The 21,206-nt window shown below is 37.9% G+C and overlaps 1 protein-coding gene across 1 annotated transcript in view; it reads right to left on the minus strand.

Annotated features, from left to right (window-relative positions):
- Positions 1 to 21,206, minus strand: part of uts2r2 (urotensin-2 receptor 2) — a 54,840-nt gene that overhangs the window by 18,445 nt on the left and 15,189 nt on the right. The window contains exons 5-7 of the mRNA XM_033985332.2: positions 12,553 to 12,617; positions 10,390 to 10,446; positions 7,415 to 7,568 (exon numbers count right to left, since the gene is read on the minus strand). Of these exons, the coding sequence (XP_033841223.1) occupies positions 7,415 to 7,568; positions 10,390 to 10,446; positions 12,553 to 12,617 (276 nt within the window). The remainder of the gene's footprint in view (positions 1 to 7,414; positions 7,569 to 10,389; positions 10,447 to 12,552; positions 12,618 to 21,206) is intronic.

The following is a 21,206-nucleotide window of genomic DNA, read 5'->3' on the forward strand; positions in this document are numbered from 1 at the left end:
GCCTTGAGTTTGACACATGTGCCTTATTGCATTTATTCAGTGTGTTTTTACGTTGCACTTTATCACCGAAGTAAGTTTCTAGTTTGTGAGCTGTGTTCACTGACGATGCCAATAAAAGTCTTCTGATTCTGATTCAATAGTTTAATGTCTGAAAATAATTATGAAGTCACAGTCAAGCATCTGGTGACGTAGAATATAATTTTAAATACAACATTAACATCATTAGCCAACATTCTAGTGACGGTAACATCAAAATGGTCTCACAAAAACAAAAAATAAACATTGCAGGATTCCGTGAGGGACACAATTTACAACAGGATAGACAGTGTGAGGAAGAGGCTTGAAGTTATGAATTAAATAGATTATAATGGTAATATAAAAGAGTAAAAGGAATATTTTGAAGAATATTTTGGGAAAACAAAGTCTGACTTTGTCTCGTCTTACGTCTGCTGCACAGATGTAGTTTTGTTTTTTGTCTTATCTGTTAATCTGTTTGTGAAAGAGTTTATAAAACATGCGTCACTTAAATATATTTGCTCACTTTATTATTACTATTTCAGTATTTACATTTTCTTTATCTAATCATTTAGCAGGCATGTGTATACGTCAAAACGTCTGTAATCTGATTCGTTTTGGACACTTTATTTAATTGCTCTTGGGACTGGAGTGATTGGGTTAAGATGAACTGAAATGTAATTTTATTTGGGGAAATAATAGGAAGTCGTTCTGTTATAAAAAGGTTTCATTTTGATGTGAGGTAAATTAGAATATTACATTATGAGTCACTGTGTTTGAAGCTTATTGTGAAGAATTAAAGGAGACAAAATGGAAACTGTTAGAAAGCTTGTGGTGTGCAGGCAGAATAATCCCAAAAACACCTCCAGCTCAGGGCATCGCAGTTTTCCATGGCCCTTGAAGATGTTCATGATGACACATGGTTTTCAACCGTTTATCAGAGATCATTCAAATCCATCGCTTTTACCTACCTACTGTTAGTCGTCATGTTTGAATTGAGTTCCTGCCAACTTATGCTATATGTTAAATGTCTCTCTTTTCTTCCGTAATAAACAGTGCTTTTCTTTTGCAGTAAAAAGGCGTCTTGTCACTGCAACCTTTTTATCTGTGCTAGATTATGGTGACATTCTGTATATGAATGCTTCTTCTTCATGTCTTCTAATGTTGGACATAATGTATCATGCTTCCCTGAGGTTTATTACCAACTGTAGATCTATGACCCATCACTGTGACTTGTACTTAAGAGTAGAATGGCCTTCTCTGGCCACTAGAAGGCAGGGGCATTGGTACATTTTTATTTACAAAGCTATACTTGGATTGCTGCCTCCTTATATTTGTACTTTGATCACAAAGAAAAATAGTGGCTCTTACTCTTTGCGATCAAATGATCCGTTGTTGCTGTCTGTTCCTTTTGCCCGCACAGAGCTGGCGAAGAAAGCCTTTGTTCACTCTGCACCTTTTACTTGGAACTTGTTGCAGAAAGACTAGAAATTGACTGAACTTGTCCTTAAATGTTTTTAAAACTAAACTCAAAGCCTTACAGACTGCCTCAATAATGTGCAACTGTTTTTCATGATCTATGCAATTTTAACATTGTTTGTTTGTATGTACTTGTTTTGAAATGTGCTGCCTCTTGGCCAGGACTCCCTTGAAAAAGAGGTTTTTAATCTCAATGGGACCTTCCTGGTTAAATAAAGGTTAAATAAATAAAAAAATAAAAATAAATGTAAAGGTCTGAGTATGCTTCAGTTGTTTTTAATTTCCAGTTTAGTTTTCCTTCATTGTTAAGAGCTTTTTAGTGAAAGTATAAAGTTTTCAGAGGAGGGAACTGTGAGAGAAATTCGACTTAGGTGCTGTATCTAGGGCACTTACTGCTAGCTCAGTCCTTGTCATCTCGTCTTACGTAATCAGAGGCGTAATACCTATGATTATGTAAGAGGCTGGACTGTACTAGACTAAAATGGACAACGCCATTACAGCGTCTTGAGGGTTCATGTCTCCAGGTGCTGGGTCCCGTATTGATGGTAAATAAACTCCATGGCTCCTTTCTTAAAATCTCGGGCTGCTAATTTATTCTACAACAGCAACGGGAATGAACAGGGAAAAAAAAACAAATCAAATCTCCTTAACGCAGTGAATGCTATGCTATGCTAATACAGCCATGCGTTTTTGTTATGAGTTTAAAAACAGTGTAAGAAAAGCCTGGAGTTTTATCTATGACACAACTAAACGGGCAAAATGTGAACTGAGCATTTTGAGACCTCAGAGCACATGTGTCAAACTCAAGGCCCGGGGGCCAAATGCGGCCCACGACAAGGTAAATTTAAACGTATGACTGTCTTAAAATGTCAGTTTATCAGGAGTTACGCAGTTACACAGACATATTTTTTATATCTTTGCAAATTTGAGACGAACCATTTTGCTGATGTGGCCCTCTGTGAAATTGAGTTTGACACCCCTGCCTCAGAGAATATGACTTTAATAGATGAATGAAACAAGCGTGAAAGAAGAAAAAATACAACTCCAGGTATGTTTTTGATGAGGGTACAACAGTATAACATGGTTACAAGCTTAAAAAAAGTCATTTTACCATAATATATGTTCTTTAAATGTCCAAAGTTATGCTGTTTTTTTTACACTTTATGTTTCACCTTTTATAGTGGTTTCGAATCCATTAAATACATGGAGTTGTGTTTGAGAAATCCTGCGCATTTAGGGATGCACTGATACCGTTTTCTCACAGTTCGATACGTATCTTAAAACGTGGCTAAGAATATTAATATGTAAATGTTTCCTCTTCTGTCTTTTGTTCTATCAATAAATTTCAAAAATAAAAGAAAGCAAGCATTACGTTTGGGCATTTTTTTCTTTCTTTGGACCGCAGTACCTTTCTGTGCTTTTTTATTTGATTTGAACTAAACAACATTTAATTACATCATCTCTTTTATTTGCTCAAATATCGCAGGGTTAGACTTTCATAGAGCAGTTTTTGACCATATCTGTGAAAATATGGAACAATCAACTCACTGGAGAAGTGACATTGTGAGGGTCATATTGACCCGTCCAGGAATGATGTGTTTACAATTTGAGCACACAAAGTCTGGTACTGATATTAACATTCTATCCCCTTCATTTTAATGAGGCAGCAAAATAAAAACATTCATTTGGACGTCAGCAGACAAATGGTTATTACATTTGGCAACAAGTAATACTGGCCAATATCGAACTTCCAGCTCCAGTTTCTCTAATGCAGGATTTGTGGTGATAAAATAAAACTAATATTTTACCGTCAAACTATTGAGGGCCACTATATTTTCAGTGCTTTAAGGTGCAGCTTAATGTTACATATTTTCTCGGGGGCTCTGGTGTTACTCACGTGTGGTCGAGTGGTTGTCAGTCGCCAAAACAGCCCTAGTTTTACATAGTTTGTGGCGTCTGGAGGCTAATGCTAACTCTTTTATGGAAAATGCTTTGGAGGTAACGTATGGAAAGGTACCAGGTTTATAAACAATAAAAGAGTCTATTGATTCAGTAACATAAAGGCTGTAGTCCGTTGATTAGTCGATTAGTCGATTAATCGGTCTAAGCTGACTCACCATTTTATTTAGATTATAATGAATAGCAGAAAGTAGAAGTTAGTGAGTGGGTGAGTTAGCTGAAGATGTTGTATTTTTCTGCTATTTAATTGTAAAAAGGCAGACTCAACTCATGATTTCCAAGTTTAACTCAGCTTTATTTAAATACATTGTTTCTTATTAATGTTTTTTGCATAAATAGTTGTTTTTGCATGAACTCCTGTGCAGGTGTACTTTTGTGAGTGCAGTTTGAGTCAGATACATAGTTGATATAATAACCATAAACTGTATATATAAATGAATATAGGTAACACACTAGTCACCACGTTCCGAATGGGAAGTAAGCATAGGCACAGTGGTTCCTTTGAGCGCTGGTTTCTAAATAAAAATTGATAAAAACGCAGCCCCTCTCGCTATAACTGCTACTGTGAGTCTCATCGTGTTTGTCTTAAAATGTTCGTATTAACCCCGGGTGTTTTCATGTTGCTATTTTCTCCCTAAATTAAGATATGAACATTAATACCAGACCAATCCGGTGCCTGTTTTCCTGTAGGTTGCTCCTGTTTTGATTGACATCCTTGTTGCTAAGCCAATGGTGCCTTGCTGCTGATTGGCTCTTTGGTTTCATGCGCAAATTTCCAAATATGGTTCCTGATTGTAGTTAGCCGCTATAACTGCTAGCTGCTTAATTTGGTTGCAATCGAACACTATAGATTTTTTTATTCTTATTTTATTCTTATTCTTATTTAAATGACTTTTTATTCTTATTCTTAAATTCTATCCTGTGGTTGTGGCATCGGTTAACTAAGTGAATTTCCCTTCGGGGATCAATAAAAGTGATTCTGATTCTGATTCTGATTCTGATAGATGACGTCACACTCCTTAAGTCCATTTTCATTATCCGGTCTGTGGTAATAAGGCTGTTTACTGGTCATAGTGAGCCCAGAAACTCACATAATGTTTTAATTTTTATTTACACAAACCTGTTCTATAGTTACTTGAGGGATAAATAACAGCTGCATGACACGTGTGGATTTATCTTAGCTTTTTTTTTGTTTTTAAAGTCTCTGCACTGGTATCGGTTAATATCAGGCATGAGCAGATACTTGAAATCGATATCGGAGCTAAAAATGCTAAATCGGTGCATCGTTTTTCATTATAATCCTGGATATGTCATGATTGGAACCTGGATGACACTTTGGATATCTCTTATTTATTACTTAAGCAGAAAAATATTGCTCCAAAACATTTTTCCAAGTTTCAAAAGTAAACCTAATACTTCATTCTAAAAGTTGCACAGGCGGTATAAAATTTCTGACACCATGCCAACTGCACAGTGGCAAAAAATAGCTGTCTTTTTTTATACTTCACACTGTTCATGTCATATCCAAGTGAACAGAGACACAGGCAGAGGCTATTTAAGGACTTCTTGTGTGTATTTGTGCAGGATTCCTAACTCCATGTGAGGATTCAGCATCTGCTCTGCGCTGGGGGGGAACTAAAGGGTTGTTGCAGTAAGTACGTTGTCCCCTGAGAGCTAATCAGCTGAATGTGGACTAGAAGTCGCAGACTCAGTAGAGAGATTTGAATATGCATGTGGGGAATACCGTAAAGGGCAGGAACTTTTGAATACAGAGGAGGAAAAAAAGCTGTACTACGGCTCGGCGTGTCAAGATATCAAATTCTGAAGTTTGATAAAATAAAGACGTAAATATAGACGATAAACGATTGACAGAGAACATTCAGGTTTTTAAAAGCAGGCTCAAGACCCATCTTTTTAGCATAGCTTTTGATTAGTATTTATCATTTTAGTTTACTTCTCTATTTATTTAGTCTTATTTAGGCTGGCTAGTGTGTTTATGTTTTACTTATGTTTTATTTACTTGTTTAGTTTTGACTTATTTTATTATTTATTGATTATTTTATTATTTATTGATTATTTATTGACTTATTTATTAGGTTTGACTTATTTTATTATTTTTAATCATTTTAGATTTGCCAGTGTTTCCTCTGAGGAGCCCTCTGCACCGGGAGCTGTGGTTGGCTGTGGCTGCTGGGCCCTGGCTCGTGGGCCCTGGAGGTTTGGTCTTGACCTCATCTCTTCTCGGGGCCCTGGGCTGGTGTGTCCTGTGGCTGTGGGTGACCCTGTTCCTGGTGCAGATGGTTCCTCTGGTGGCGCTCTCTCATCTGGTTCATCTTTATCCAGCCTGTTCCACTTAAACATATTTTAAATGAAACTGAGGTATTTTAACATGTGTTGAGGTGGGGGGTGGGAGTGTGTGTTGGGGTGGGGGGTTGTTTGGTTATGATTATTGATGTGTTGGGGTTGGGTTGTTGGGCTGTCGGGTGGCTGGGTGGGTTTGGTGGGTGGGACTGATTTTAATGGTTTGTAAAGCACTTTGTGTTACTTTTTTTTTTGTATGAAAAGTGCTATATAAATAAAGTTTGATTTGATTTGATTTGATGACAATATTGCTAAAAAAAAATCATGAGCGGCAATAAATAAATAGCAGAATGAAACAGTTTTGTACTTAATTTGCATCTGTAATTGGTCATAAAAGTTAATTCAACGGCTTAAATCTTATCACACAGCCAAAAAATAACCAAATTTCCCAATAGCGCAAAGAAAAAATACCCTGACCTCTAAAAATACTGCTCTAGCTTTCATATATTGCACAATAACAAGTGAATGTGGTGATTATTTGTCACACACTACGCCTTTATCTGTAGAGTTACCTACATCTGCAACGATTAATTGACGTAATAAATACAAAAAAAAAAAGAATTAGTATTAGTAGTATTAGTAGTACTATTTTAATATCTTAATCATCCCTAAAACACATACGGAATGACCTTTTTAGAACACAGCCAGTGGCATTATTAAATCTAAATGTCAAAAAAGATGAATGAATTCCACTTTTCTTCGATAATAAAATAAGAAATGGTTGTATTTTTATATAGCGCTTTTTGACCTTCTGGGCACTCAAACGTCAAGGAAATACTCAACCATTCGCGCACACATTTATACACCAATGTACGCAGACACTGAAGGAAGGGATAATAAACAATAATATCTTTTATCGTGATAAAAAGGGTAGACAATAATCGTTAATAATCAGGACATTTTATGTATGTAATCATGATAATCGTCATTGTATCACCAGAATGTGCAGAAAAAAGCTACTTCTCCCTGATGATCTTGTCTAGATCACTCTTGGTTTCACTTAAAACGAAGGAAAATACTACATCAGTTGTTTAAATATGGAACTTATTCATTATATTAAAATTGTAATCATACATATCCACAACATTTTTAACTGTCAGAATCTTATTATCGTGATATAATCGTTAATCGCAATTATTTTGGCCATGATAATCGTGACACCAAACTTCAATATCGTCCCATCGACTTGTTGGATCAGAAGACGATCACTCTCCCAAATGAGCTACTGCAGTGCCTTCAGTCACGTATTTCAAGTTTTAAATGGTTGAAAATGTATTAAAAAGTCTCAATGTACATTAGAAAAACAAGTTTGACGAGTTGACTGATCTAAAAAGTAAATGCAGGCTCAAAACTGATTTTTTTTTAGCTGATTTTATTCTACACTCTTTTCTTTTAATGCTCATTTTATTGTGCTTATTTAGGATTTTGTTTGTATTGTGATTTTGAATGACTTTTTTCTTCTGTAAAACACTTTAAATTACACTGCCTGGCCAAAAAAAAGGTATACACTCTAATATTTCATTGGACTGCCTTTAGCTTTAGCTTTAACCAGAGCTATTGTAATGCTCGTTGGTGACATATAAGGTGAATGCCGGGTTACCTTATCGATGTGCGGGTGCCAGTATTCGTCATGCTGCGTCTTGGCCTCGGTGCTGTTGATCCTGGAGAAGAAGGTGGGCTTGGTGAGGAAGAGCACGTTTACGTCCAAAGCAAACGTGTGCGCGATGGTCTCCTGAATCCTCCGGCGCACATCCCTGCACACAAACACACACACACAGAGCTCATCACGATCACGCTGGGGGTTTGGGAGCGCAAGATTTATACAGCTGTCAGTTTAAAACAATATTCCCAAAGTTCAAGATCCAATGCGGTTGAGGTTTCCAAAGACAAGAAGGATGACAAGCTCGGAAAGTATCACAGTTGATTTGCATAAAACAGATTATAATGCGTGTGGAGATTTTTCCCATGTATTGAACCGGGGTTTCAAGATTAATCCGAATCAAACTGAGATTACAATTTGAGTAAAGAGTAAAGTCTGCGTTATACAAGGAATATATAATGTCATATCGTTGGCGTATGAAGGAGTCTTCTGTTGTTACGATACCAAGTCCGTTCTTTGTTTTTGCCAAGAAATTAGTTTAGAATAAGGCTACGCAATTTGGGAAAAATATCAAATCACAGCTCAAAGTTCATATTTTAAACTCATCCAAGATAATTTTACTAGTTTTTAAGCAGAATAAGACAGTATATTTTGTTGTTTGTGGAGGAAATTGTGGCACTTGAACAAAAATGCACCCTTTGCGAATTGCTAATTGTGCTCATTGAAATTTTGATTTGATTGTGATTAATCTTGCAGTCTTATAACTATTTCATTATTATTGGATAATCCGGCATGCTTAGACCTAGTTTGGGCCTGGGTAAATCCACATTTAGTCTTGCTTTAGATATGGATGACCTGAATATTTCTCTTTGGATCTGCTTTCATTCCATTTTAAACAACAGTAACGTTTGGCTCAGGTGGTATAGTGGTCGCTCTTTTGCCTGATGGTTGGTGTTTTCCTTTACTTTATTCTACAAATATGCAAAACGTATCCAAAATGACTAAATCTCATACATTAATATGCTCATAAATACATCCACATAATCATGAAATTAAAGTACTTAATTAAAACAAAATCCTTTACATGTTGCATATCTCTCTTTGAATGCATTCATAGAGTTTCTGTTAAACTTGGGGAAGCAGGATTTATTCAGCCGTCAGTTTAAAACAATATTCATGGAGTCTGAGCTGAAATGTAGTCAAGTTGTCCAGAGAAGATGGGGGAAAAAAATAGAAATGAATCACGCTTAATTTGCATAAAAAGGATTATAATGTATATGGAGATTTGTCAGATTTACTGTTCTCAAAGCAGGATTGCAAGATTAATCAGAAACCAACTGAAATTACAATTACAATATTTTTAATTAATTAGTAAACTGTAAAAGCTGCGTTATACAAGGAATATATAATGTCATATCATGTGTGGTATAGAGGAGTGTTTTGTTGGTGCTATAAACACGTCTATAGTCCGTTTTTCTTCTAATAGGGCTGCACAATTTCAGAAAATTTGAAGCATTGTTTGCGATTTATATTTTAATATGATTCTTTTCCGCATTTTAAATTTGTCCACAACAATTGACAAAAAAGACCGAAATACGACCTGACAAACTAATACAAGAATCACAGTTCAGTGTTTGTACAGATCTTACAGTTCTTATAAAGTTGTATCCTTTGTGATTTGCTAATTTTGTCCATTAAAATTGTGACTTTGATTTGAAATCCTCATTTAATGCCATTTTACTCAGTGGCCACAATATATGTATTCAGTATTGCTGGGTTTGCGGTGACATGTCAACACACAGTCTATAGTCCAGTAAAAGTTAACACAGATGGGGACAGCTAAAATAAAAAACAAAGGTTAAAATGTTTTGTTTTGTTTGATTTTTGTTGTAATACATCGAGTTCTTTGGTCTAGTCAATAACAGAAATGACCAGCTCCAACATTTGTGCATTTACCTTTTGGATATTTCATGGCAGTGTAAAGGAAATTCAAATATTGTGAGATTATTTTACCTTTTAGAAGTCACTCGGTCTTGTAAGTAAAACTCATTTGGTTTAGTCGTCAAAGACTTTTAGAAAACTTTTCATGTAAACCTTTGTTTGTTAACGTTTGATTGCTAATCTTGTCAAAATATCAGCACATGTATTACTCTTTATAATGTAAGTGCTGATAGATGGAATCAAATCAATCAGTCGGCTTTGAGATCTCTCTCCTTTGAAATGTATCACACCTTGTATTGTTTTGACTCCACATGTTCCATCCTGGGGTGATTCAGGTCATGAAGCCTCCAGGAGCTCGTCTGACCACACCTCAGTACGAGCGTCACATCTTTACTTTGAAATGTACGTCCTCTGGTTCATCTCAATCTATATAAACCTGCTGATTTCCATGATTCGGGGTCTGACATTAGGAGGAGATGCTGTCAGACCAATTTCTTGCAAGAAATAAACTCTTGTCTTTGCTTCAACGTTGATTAGAACCTGCGAAAGGAGTCTTCTTATTTCCACAACAGCATAATACAATATCAATAGGCAAAACGGTCTCCTCATGTGGGACTACGACATCACGGCACTTTCTAGACTCTGAAAAACACAGATGCAAACTCACCCTTCTAATGGCCATTGTCTTTAATTCTGAATTCCAAACTCGTACCTGATTGTTTTTGCATTGAGGAAACCGTGCAGCTGCTTCAGAGTCTTTCTAATTTCACTGCCATTTCACTTCAGAGATTTCGGAATGATTGAAAAAAGCACACAAAGGCACTAAGCGACTTCAGGGTTGTGTTTGTAAAAAGGTTGTAACCGAGCAGACACTTGCAAATGAACGTATCATCTCGGGCTCGTGACGTCAATCTAAACTCTTTCTTCAACGACTTTTTTTTGTAAAACTCCCTCACACGGGATCAAATCTTGTTTTGTTCAGTCCTTGCGGAAAGAACGCGCCGTCGCTTTTATTTTAATTGCGTTTCATTCACCTGTAAAGCTGGAAATCCTCTTGTGTGAACACTTTGTCGATTTGGTCCCCGAAATACCTGCAACCCAGAAAAAAAAAAAAACTAAAATAAATTATCTCCACAAACTCACCAGACCTCAAAAGACGGGGCAGGTGAGACAGCGCGAGATAGAGGTTAGCATAAATTAGCACATACGTGAATGACATGGAAGGGTGCTCTGCGGGAGGGTGGCGGGTGCCATCTTGGGTGGGTTGCTAATTAGGATAAGCTTGATGAGGGCGATTGGGCGCGGTAAGGGTGACACGGGGAAATGAGCGCAGATGGAATGTGGTGGAAGTGATGGATGGGGCTGGGCTCATTTGACTGAAGGAGTTAATCACAAAGATTGGTGATTGGATAATGTTTGGGTGAAGGAACAGCTACAGGGTGAGAATGTTAGCTTGTATGATATTAATATTGAAGTTGCTGTATACTGTAGTTTGAAGTAGGACAAAGTTATTCCACACTTACCTCTCGCAATCTGAGAATATTAGTTATTCAAAGTGAGTTTATAAGCGATTCTCACAACTGTCAGAGTAGTGTTTTGCGGTCAACAACTAGCATACCAATGTGCACTTCCGGATTATTGGACAACAAGATGTATAATAATGTATAATAATTAGATTAGACAGCACGCAGCTCATTTATTTTGATTTTTAAGAGGTGCTTATACAATATATCTGTTCTGGGGCAAGATAAATTTTGCTCAACTACATGGGGAAAAAAATCAGGTACAGGGCCTTTAAAGTGAATTTTGAGACCTTCATTGATTAAATTAAATACACTTCAATGTCCCAAAGGGAAGTTTGTCTTGTGCAAAGCAAGGCTGTCACCACAAGGGGGAGTTGGAGGAGAGCCTGGATTGTATTATTATCTCTAATTATTATGAAGTATTATTTGCATTTTGATTACAGTGGTCCCTCACTATATCGTGGTTCACCATTCGCTGTTTAGCCTTTTTTTTTGTGTGTGAAATTTTCCATGCTTTTTTACATCGTATGAACGTGCATTGTGTTGTGCGTCCTGATTGGCTGTTGGACTGTAGACCATTGTCCATCAGTCTCCTCCGTGCCGTGTCTCCTGTACAGTACAGAATGTGTTCAGACAAATTTACATAAACGTTGGATCGCAGTGTGACTCTGAAGTGCTGTATGTTTGCAATTTGTTTTCTCCCCGACAAAACCCACAATGTCGATGAAACATTCTGCACCGACAAAGACGCCTACGAAGGTTTGAACTTTGAGAGAGTTTAAACAAGAGAGAAATGTGAGGAAAGTGTATAAAGTGTGTGGTGAGGGGTTTTACAGCCAAAAACATATAGAATAATTGCAAATTTCGCCTATTGCGGGTTATTTTTAGAAAGTAACCCCCCCGAGATAAAGAAGGGACCGCTGTACACGTCACCGCATGGGCCATTATAAACCACAATGCACTGCAAGAGTAAACGCAGAGTAACAGGACAATGACAGGTATTTAAACTGTGCGCAACACAGCTGAATGAAGCTGATAAAGGTGCTATGTAAATGCACTGTTTAGCTGTGATTATGAATAAACCACTAGCATTAGCCGCTTAGCTAAAGAGCATCCAAGGAAAAAAGCTCAATATTCCAGTGTGTTTTTTTCTCCAACTTAAATAAACTATGCATAATTAATATTAGCCCATGAATACTGTAGAATCACTCAGTTATGCTACGTGTTTCTGAGATAAACACAGTTGTAGGGGATCACTTTGGTGGCATAATACAAATAAACGCTCTAGTTAACCCGGGCAAAATGTTGTCACTCAGTTAAACAATAAATGACAGTTAAATCGGTTATCCATGAAAACCCCAATTTGTTATATATATATTTTTTCTTTTCTACTTGTGAGCTGCCATGTTTGTTTTGACATGACCTATTTGAAATCCGGGAGACGGGATACAGTTCCAGACCGACACGTCTTTGTAAAGTATTGTAAAAGCTTGTGTGGTCTTCGCTGGCCGGGGGAATCGTGTCGTTAAGAATGCAGGATTACTCTGACAGATGTGGAAGAAACAAAACACCACAAGTTTTTTGGAGAAAGGACATAATGGTATTCCAATAAACTTCAGTAGATTTTGCATCATGTAAAAGATCTAAGAGCGGGATTGTGACTCCGGTGTTTACCTGTAAATGTTGACAAACTGCTTGCCCATTGACAGCGCCCCAGAGTGCAGGTCGAGTATGGAAGCCTGCGGAGGACATGCAAATTACAATATAAGAGCAATACAACAGAAGAGGTGTGAGGGGTTGCATTCAAAACACATGGGTACTCTGTTTATTAGCATCAGTTTTTCTCAACGTGAGGCCCGTGCACCACTGGGAGTAATAAAAAACATTATTAAACATTATTTAAAGGCACTGGACCTGATTTTTACCGTCTGAAAACATGAAAAACAGAACTAGTTAAATGGTTTGCACTGGTCCAAAGTTATTCCTCACTTATACGATGCATTCTGAACAACCTAATTATGAATTTCACAACTTTTGGTCACGGTAAAGCTAACAACGACTAGCATGCTAATTGCACTTTTTGCATTTTCCTGATTTTTGGACTGTAAAACAACAACACCTTTAATTTAGTTTGTGTTTTTAACCTCAATTTGAAGTTTAATGCACATTTTGGATTGTTTTTTGACATTTTTTTGTACTTGTACATGTTAAAAACTGATAATTTTGTTCAGACTAGTGCACATTTTAAACTTGCTGAGGAACAATAACTCAAAGATAGAAGGATAGGAGGTTATATAAGTAAGAAAATGCAATAACAACTGTTCCATCTTAATCCCATTGCAATTAATCTTATGGCGTTATTTTTAATGATCAATTTTTTTCTTGGCTCTGATCCCCTTATGCAGCTACACCGCTGTGCTGCTTTCCAAGCCCCTAAAAACAGTTCATTTTCTCAGACATGCCCCTCACCGCTGCCCCCCTCTCTCACCCCGTGCGGTCCTTAACAGTTCATAAAGATTGATTTCCACAGGTCGGCAGAGGACGCAGAGGAGAGAAGAGAGGACCTTTCACACTTTATAGTAGCTGGCGAAGAGCGAAATATCCATAGTCCTCAAATCTGTAGTAGTGAGTCCTCCGGAGATATAGCACAAAAGTTAGAAGAACTACAAACTTATTATTACAGCTTTTACGTGAGATACTAGATAAGAGCAAATTGTTACAAGCTTCTAGGGCAAAATAATCAATAATACAACTCAAAAGTTAAAAATGTAAATAAAATATAGTCTATAATATATAAAATATGTTAAATAAAGCTGATTTTATTCACAATTTTCTTTACTAAGCCCAAAATTAGGATTGGTTTAGTCCTCGTCTTGTTTTTATTTTTTCTAGTTTCATTAGAAAAACTTAAAACATGTACATTTTTTGTGTTTAATATAATATTCCAGTTCTTAAGAGCCATATCCCGTATCCCTCACAACATTTTTCAACAGCGTGCACCCCTACAAGCCTCCATTTCTAACATGAACAGACGTGGACTGTTTAAAGATGCCAAGTCCCACTCATCCACAACTAGTGACACTGACAATCCTGAAGTGCTTAATTTCAGCTTTCAAATGAATTCACTACCAGACATGTTCATATCCTGATTTACTGACAAAAACAGCTACCGTAAATTTCGGACTACAGAGCGCACCTTGATATAAGCCGCACCAGCTAAATTTGAAGAGAAAATCAATTTTGTACATATATAAGCCGCACCTGAATAAAAGCCGCAGGTTTTCATATTGTAACATGAGACATTTACACAGAAAGACGGTGCACCGACACACTTTTTTTTAAACTGTGCCTGAAAATTGGCACCAACACGACAACAACACGGGATGAACACATCTGCAGGTTTATAAAATAAAGCTGCACCAACACGGAAAATCTGCTTTTATTTCCTCTGAAAACTTTTGTCGTCTTTTTACATTGACCAAGTTGGATTCATTGATGTCGAGCTTACGTGCAGTGGCTCTATTTCAGGGGTCGGCAACCCGCGGCTCCGGAGCCGTATGCGCCTCTTTCAGCCTCATACTGCGGCTCTGCGTGGCTTGGGAACTAACACAGACACAGCTCACAGTCCTGCGTAAAGAGCCCTGATTTTCAGACGCTGTGCGCACAGGGGTCAGGAGCAACTTTCGCCCGTCCCTAATGACACACTAATAAGCTCGTCCGTAGATGTATCATGAAAATCCTGCTGGAAATCGCCACAGAAATCTATTTGATGTAGTAGCAAGTTTATTATCTGCTCTTGTCTCCGCGGTGACGTATCACGTATAACACATCAGACACGACGCACAAAAGTAGAGCCACAAACGAGTGAAAATGAGCCAAAACAAAAGTCTTTGGAGAGCTTTTAACAAAGGGGAAAAGGACAACTGAGGAGCCAGAAGAGGAGACTACGACCTCCAAGAAAAAGAAAGATAAATTTAACAGACAATGCCTACTTAAAATCTGGGTTTGTCGCTGCAGGTGACTCTCACGCACAGTCCGCTCTGCGTAACATACGGGAAAAGCAAATAAGGCAATGAAACCTTCAAAACTGCTTTGGCACATGGAGAATAAGCACCTGGGATAAAATGATACGCTACGAGTTTTTTTGTTGTTGTTTTTTTAAAGAAACTGCGGAGCAGAGTAGACATTATCACATAATCAGCGCGATGCATGATGCAGCGGTTTGGTGAGTTGTATTTTTTTAATGCACTTAAGTTGTTTTTGCCATATTTATCTGCCACGTGTAGAAGGCTTGTCCGTGAAAGTAAAACCTACATTATTCCGTTACATTATTGTTATTATACAGTGTTATCTTCATTTTAGATGTCAAAAAGTATTTGCGGCTCCCAGTGTTTTATTTTACGTGGAAAGTGGATCCAAATGGCTCTTTGCGTGTTAAAGGCCGACCCCTGCTCTGTTTCCTGTCTGTTTCTTTATCTTAAAAACGGCATCATATCCATTTCATGATGCGCAAAATGATCGTTCAAAATCAAAACTAGTGAATTCTTCAGAGCAGAATCTTTCCCCACGTCTGTCTCACTTTTACGTTTACAGCTAGAGAGCGCCCCCCAGGGTCCGTTATCCAGTAAAATTCCATATATAAGCCGCACTGCTGTAAAAGCCGCAGGGCTCAAAGCGTGGAAAAAAAGTAGCGGCTTATAATCCGAAATTTACGGTAAATAAAAGGATCATCCAATCGAGTAGGTCTGGGCAATTAATCAAAAGATCAAGAGATGTTGAATCTGTCGTGTCTAATCATTGCTGATATGTTTGGGTCTTTTTTAGTGGAGAGGTCGTCTGTCAGGAAAAGCATGTGGTTTGGAGCAGAAAAAAACAACACTGGAGGAAGAGATTGGATCATTTTTTGTGTTAAATGGCAGAGATAAAAGTCTGTACTCTTTATGGTCAAGAAATCAGTACCAAGAGACATTTAAATTCACTTTTCTAAAGATGATACACAATAAAAATCTAAAATTGTGATCGATCAATATGTGAAAAAAAACAAAAACAATATCCCACAGCCGTACAGTCCAGCCTGTCCAGTGTTTTTTGGTTACCATTACAACAAAATGTCCCAAGTGAGCCACCGTAGATAATCATATAATATGGTTCTAATATAACATTGAACTGTATCCCGTTATTACGCAACAACCAATTTCTCTCCATTATGTCTAGAACAGGACTCCTTAGCTTTTTTAATAACTATTCCGCTATGGCGCCAGTAGCAAAGTTCCCAGCCAGGCTCAGACGGGGCGCTGCTGCGGACTTTGCTGTACTCTGAAATAATAATTTACAAGCTTTACAATATATTCCTTCTGAAGCCAACTACTAAATCATTTCTGTCCTCCTTATGCGAGATATTGTCATTTTGTTCTCATAAATATTTAATATGATCACACTCGCAAAGATGGGCTATTTCTGTTGAGAAGAAACAAGTTACAGTTTCACTATGTCAGGGTGAAGTGAGGTTAGCAACATCTTCAAAAGCCGTACTTGTATATACTATGAATTTTAAATGAGAAAAGATCAAGATTTGGATAGTAGAGTGTTGCCTTATGGAGATGGAGTGGGTGTAAAATGAACGGACGTATTTTTCAAGAAGAAGAAAAAGCGCAAACTGTCTTTCTTATTTCTTTTGTTATATTGAACAGGTACCGCGTAAAGCTATTCCTGGAGTATAGATAAACCATTTTGAAGTAGACAGTCTCATTAAAAGGCATGAGCTGCAACAAATAAATAGCAGAATGAAGCAATAATTAGCCATAAAAGTTAGTTATTCAGCACTCTACAGCTCAAATCTTATCGTATTACAACAAAAATACCCAAAATCTCCCCACTTTGACAGACAAATTGTAAACATGAGAAATATTCAGTCCCGAAATATCTTGTTCCAGCTTTCATATACTGAATGATAAGTCGATATAGTGTTTATTGTTACAGTCCTAGTGTGAGGTGTCTTGCCCAGTGACACAATGACTATAGACTGTGCAATTCATCATATTTTAATCCTGACATTCCAGATTCCCTAGATCAGCGGTGTCAAACTCAAATTCACATTGCACCAAAATTAAAAACTAAGATAAATTCATGGGCCAAACTCAATATTTATTGAAAAATTGACTGCACCTGACATGTAATGCTTAACCTTTTTATATGGAAACAAACTTTAATTTTGCTTAAACACATAATCTAGAACTCAAGCTTGATATTACAAACATGAGAAATTAAACTTGAAATAAAAGACACATCTGTAGTATTAATTTCTTATATAAATACATAAAAAAAAAAAAAAAAATTGTCTCTGTATGTAGTAATTAAGTTGGCCGAGGTGACCAGTAGCTTGTTTGCAAATGAGCGTCAACAGAAAAAGAGGGGCGCTTGTCAGTCTCAACTGCAGCGTACTAGTAAAGCATTCTGGGATTTGTAGTATTAGTGGTGCATGTGCTATATACCAGCAGGGCAGCTCTAATGCACATTTCTCACAGGCCAAATGTAATTACACCATGGGATTTGCCCCTGAGCCTGAGTTTGACATAGGTGCTCTAGATCTAGCTAAGGAATCCCAGCTAGAGGACAGGTCGGAATTCTATGGTGGAATTTGCTGTCAGATTTCAGACTGAATCCCCCATAGAGTTATAAATGCACTTACTCGCCACTAGAAATTATGACATTATCAGATTTTAGAAAGTGAAGCTGACCTATTTAAGGCGCTGTACCTGATTTTTACCATCTTAAAATGTGAAAACAGAACTACAGTCATCCCTCACTACAACGCGGTTCACCTTTCGTGGCCTCGCTGTTTTGCGGATTTTGCATGCTTTTTTTATTGTGTTCTACGTCTTGATTGGCTGTTGGACTGTAGACCATTGTCCATCAGTCTCCTCCATGCTGTGTCTCCTGTACAGTACAGAATGTGTTCAAACAAATTTACATAAACGTTGGATCGCAGTGTGACTCTGAAGTGCTGTACGTTCGCAATTTGTTTTCTCCCTGACAAAACCCACAACGTCGATGAAACGTTCTGCACCGACAGAGACGCCTACGAAGGTTTGAACTTTGAGAGTGTTTAAACGAGAGAGAAATGTGAGAAAATGTGTATAAAGTGTGTGGTGAGGGGTTTTACAGCTGCAAAACATGTAGAATAATTGTAAAAAATAAACCTGACTACTTTGTGGATTTCGCCTATTGCGGGTTATTTTTAGAACGTAACCACTATACCACTGTACTTCATTTTAAACAGTTTGCAAAGGTTTTTCCTCACTTTCCTTTATGTATTCCAAGCATCCCACTTACTCACCTCAATGAGTGTATAAGGCACTTTTCCCAATTTTCAGAGACCAGAGCATAGTTCCTGACTTGGACTTGTTCATGGCTGGCCCTCTTGTGCCACCTACAGAGCATTAGCCTGGCACTGAAAAGACTTGGCATGCAGTTTGGTAGTGCAGAGTATCAATTTGATTTCTGCTATCGGTAAACATGGAATAACCAATCAGAAAATGAGAAATAGTTGGTGGTTAAAATTGCTGTGGCTTGTTTTTTACAGTTAAGTGAACAACAGCAGTCAAAACGTATTCCACTTTTTTGCATTTTGAGCATCGTAATTACTCACCGCAATGAGTTTATAAGCACTTTTCCCAACTTTCAGAGACCCTATGACCTACTTTTACAAAATATCTGCACTGGGGCAAGACCATTTTTAAAGTAAGGACATCAGGTACAGCCCTTGTTAAACCGTTTTCTCTCAGTGTCTTCCAAAAAAATATCTGAACATCTGAACATAAATATGCTAATTGTGAACTACCGAGCAGATGGACCAAAAAGTAAAACGCACCTATTAGCATATTCTCACTTACTTTTTAAGGGATATTGAATCTTTGTCAGCTCAAAATAATGAGCTTCCAAAAACATGTGAGTGAGTAAGGTGAACCTGCAGAAGCAAGAAGCACAGCCCTCACTCTGCACTTTTAGGACGCACTCAGTTATTTGTGACAGCGCCAATATTGTTTAAATGGGTAAACGCAGTATAACAACCACTTATCTTAATAAAAAAAGAGAAAAAGTTTTGTCAACAGCTGTCTGTGTTTTAAGTATCGTTCGCACAAAATCAACGTATGTAGCCGAAATCGTAGCAGAAATTATGTTTGATGCGTGTTAGGCCCGAGCCCATACAGGGCGTAGGGCCTATTGCTTCCATGCACTCATCGTTGCAGACTGTCTTCACGAAGTTGATTACATCTTGAAAACACATTGCGTCAATGGGAGACGTCCCGACGTCAACTTTGCCGTAGAGCTACGAAATTCGGTACACACATTCTTCAAGTGATGCCAAACAAAAAATATTATTATGGCCACGCCCTCTGACACACCGGAAGTCGGCCATCTTGGATTGAAAATTCCAAAATGCCGAGTCAGCGTTTTCGCTGACCTCGCATTTTAATCAACTCCTCTGAAGGCATTTGGGAAAATTAAATTTTCGGGCACAACTTCGTGAAGACAGTCTGCAGCGATGACAGTCTGCAACATTTGGGAAAATTAAATTGACTTTATCAGACATAGGTCTGATTGACTTTATTGATTGGGATGACCCAATGGAATTTTGTGTCAAATTTGGTAACATTTCGTCATACAGGGCATAGGGCCTATTGCTTCCGCAACGATGAGTGCATGGGCTTCGCCCATGCACTCATCGTTGCAGACTGTCTTCACGAAGTTGCGCCCGAAAATTAAATTTTCCCAAATGTTACCAAATTTGACACAAAATTCCACTGGGTCATCCCAATCAATAAAGTCAATCAGACCTATGTCGTCTTTTGCACCGTGTTGCCATGGCTATGTGCCAAACTGCCAATGTTATCCTAATGGGAATCCTCCCAATTTTTCCCATTCATGGGAATAATATTAGTTTCATGGAATAATGTGAAATTTGGCACCATGACTCTTCATGTCATCCTGATCAAAAAAGTCAATCAGACCCATGTCATATTTTTCACTGTGTTGCCATGGCGATGCGCAAAAGAGCCCATGTAATCCTAATGGGAAAATTTCCAAATTTTCGTACATTTCAAAGTCTTATAACGACTTATTACCGTCAACGACGAACATAAAATTTGGCACAGTGATTCTTCAGGTCGTCCCCAACAAAAAAGTCCGGGGGCCAAGTTTGTATTTTGCACGGTGTTGCCATGGCGATGCCTGGAAAACCCATGTTTTTGCATTTTGTGCATCAGCACTTCCAATGTGTTTTGACTTGTTTGGTGACAAGTGCAGCCCAAAGCCGCAATAAAAAAGGGACAAGTGGCGCATCAGCGCCACCCACAGGGAGTGCCGGGTCGGCCGAGTGCAAAGCACGGCCCGCGAGGGCCATTCGATGCCGCTTGCGGCTTTAATTTATTTATTGTGCTTGGTTTTCACCGTCCAAAAATTACAATTCAACGTATCCTGTAACTTAAATACATTTCTTTTCTTTAACTAAATAATGGTAGACAAACTTTAAATTATATAGACAGCTACTAAAGTTAGTAACAGTTAGCTAGTTTTGCATCGGCGCTCGTTGCCATGATGACGCTTAACCTACACCTAAATCCATTTCTTAACCTTTATGTAGCAGAAATTATGTTTGATGCTTGTTTATTTATTGTGTTTGGTTTGAACCATCCAAAAATTACAATTCAGTGCATCCTGTAACTTAAATACATTTAATTTCTTTAACTAAATAATGACAAAGTTTAAATTATATAGACAGATACTAAAGTTAGCAACAGTTAGCTAGTTTTGCATTGCCGCTGGTTGCCATGGTAGAGGTAAGATCTTAAGCCCAAGCCCGAGTCCGAGCCCGACCCGACCTGAATTTCGGGCCGGGTCGGGCCTAAAATGTCAATCTCTCCGGGCTTCTCTCTAGCTGACTTTTTAAAAATAAATATATGTTTATAAAAATGTATACTAAAACGATGTGTGGATACTAAACTTAGGAATACTTGTTATAAAAAAAATAATTTGGATAAAACAGAGAAGGCGCTGTAAGGTAATTGCTATTTAACTACTAAACAGGAGCCGCAGAGCCAGAGCATACTCTGCGCACGTGAACGCCCCCTCTTAATAATTTTCCCCTCCGCAAGTCTGCATCTATTTTGACCTGGTATCCCTGATATGGAGCAGCAAGAAGTAAAGGATAAACTAAAGACAGGGGAACTGAAAAGGCAAACACGCACCGGCAAGAGTGAGGTGTGGAAATGCTTCAAATTGATTGTTGAAAATGCTACAGAAACTTACGTTGGCTTCGCTGAATGTAG

This window comes from Periophthalmus magnuspinnatus, chromosome 19 (genome assembly GCF_009829125.3).
Source record: "Periophthalmus magnuspinnatus isolate fPerMag1 chromosome 19, fPerMag1.2.pri, whole genome shotgun sequence".
Classification (NCBI taxonomy): domain Eukaryota; kingdom Metazoa; phylum Chordata; class Actinopteri; order Gobiiformes; family Gobiidae; genus Periophthalmus; species Periophthalmus magnuspinnatus.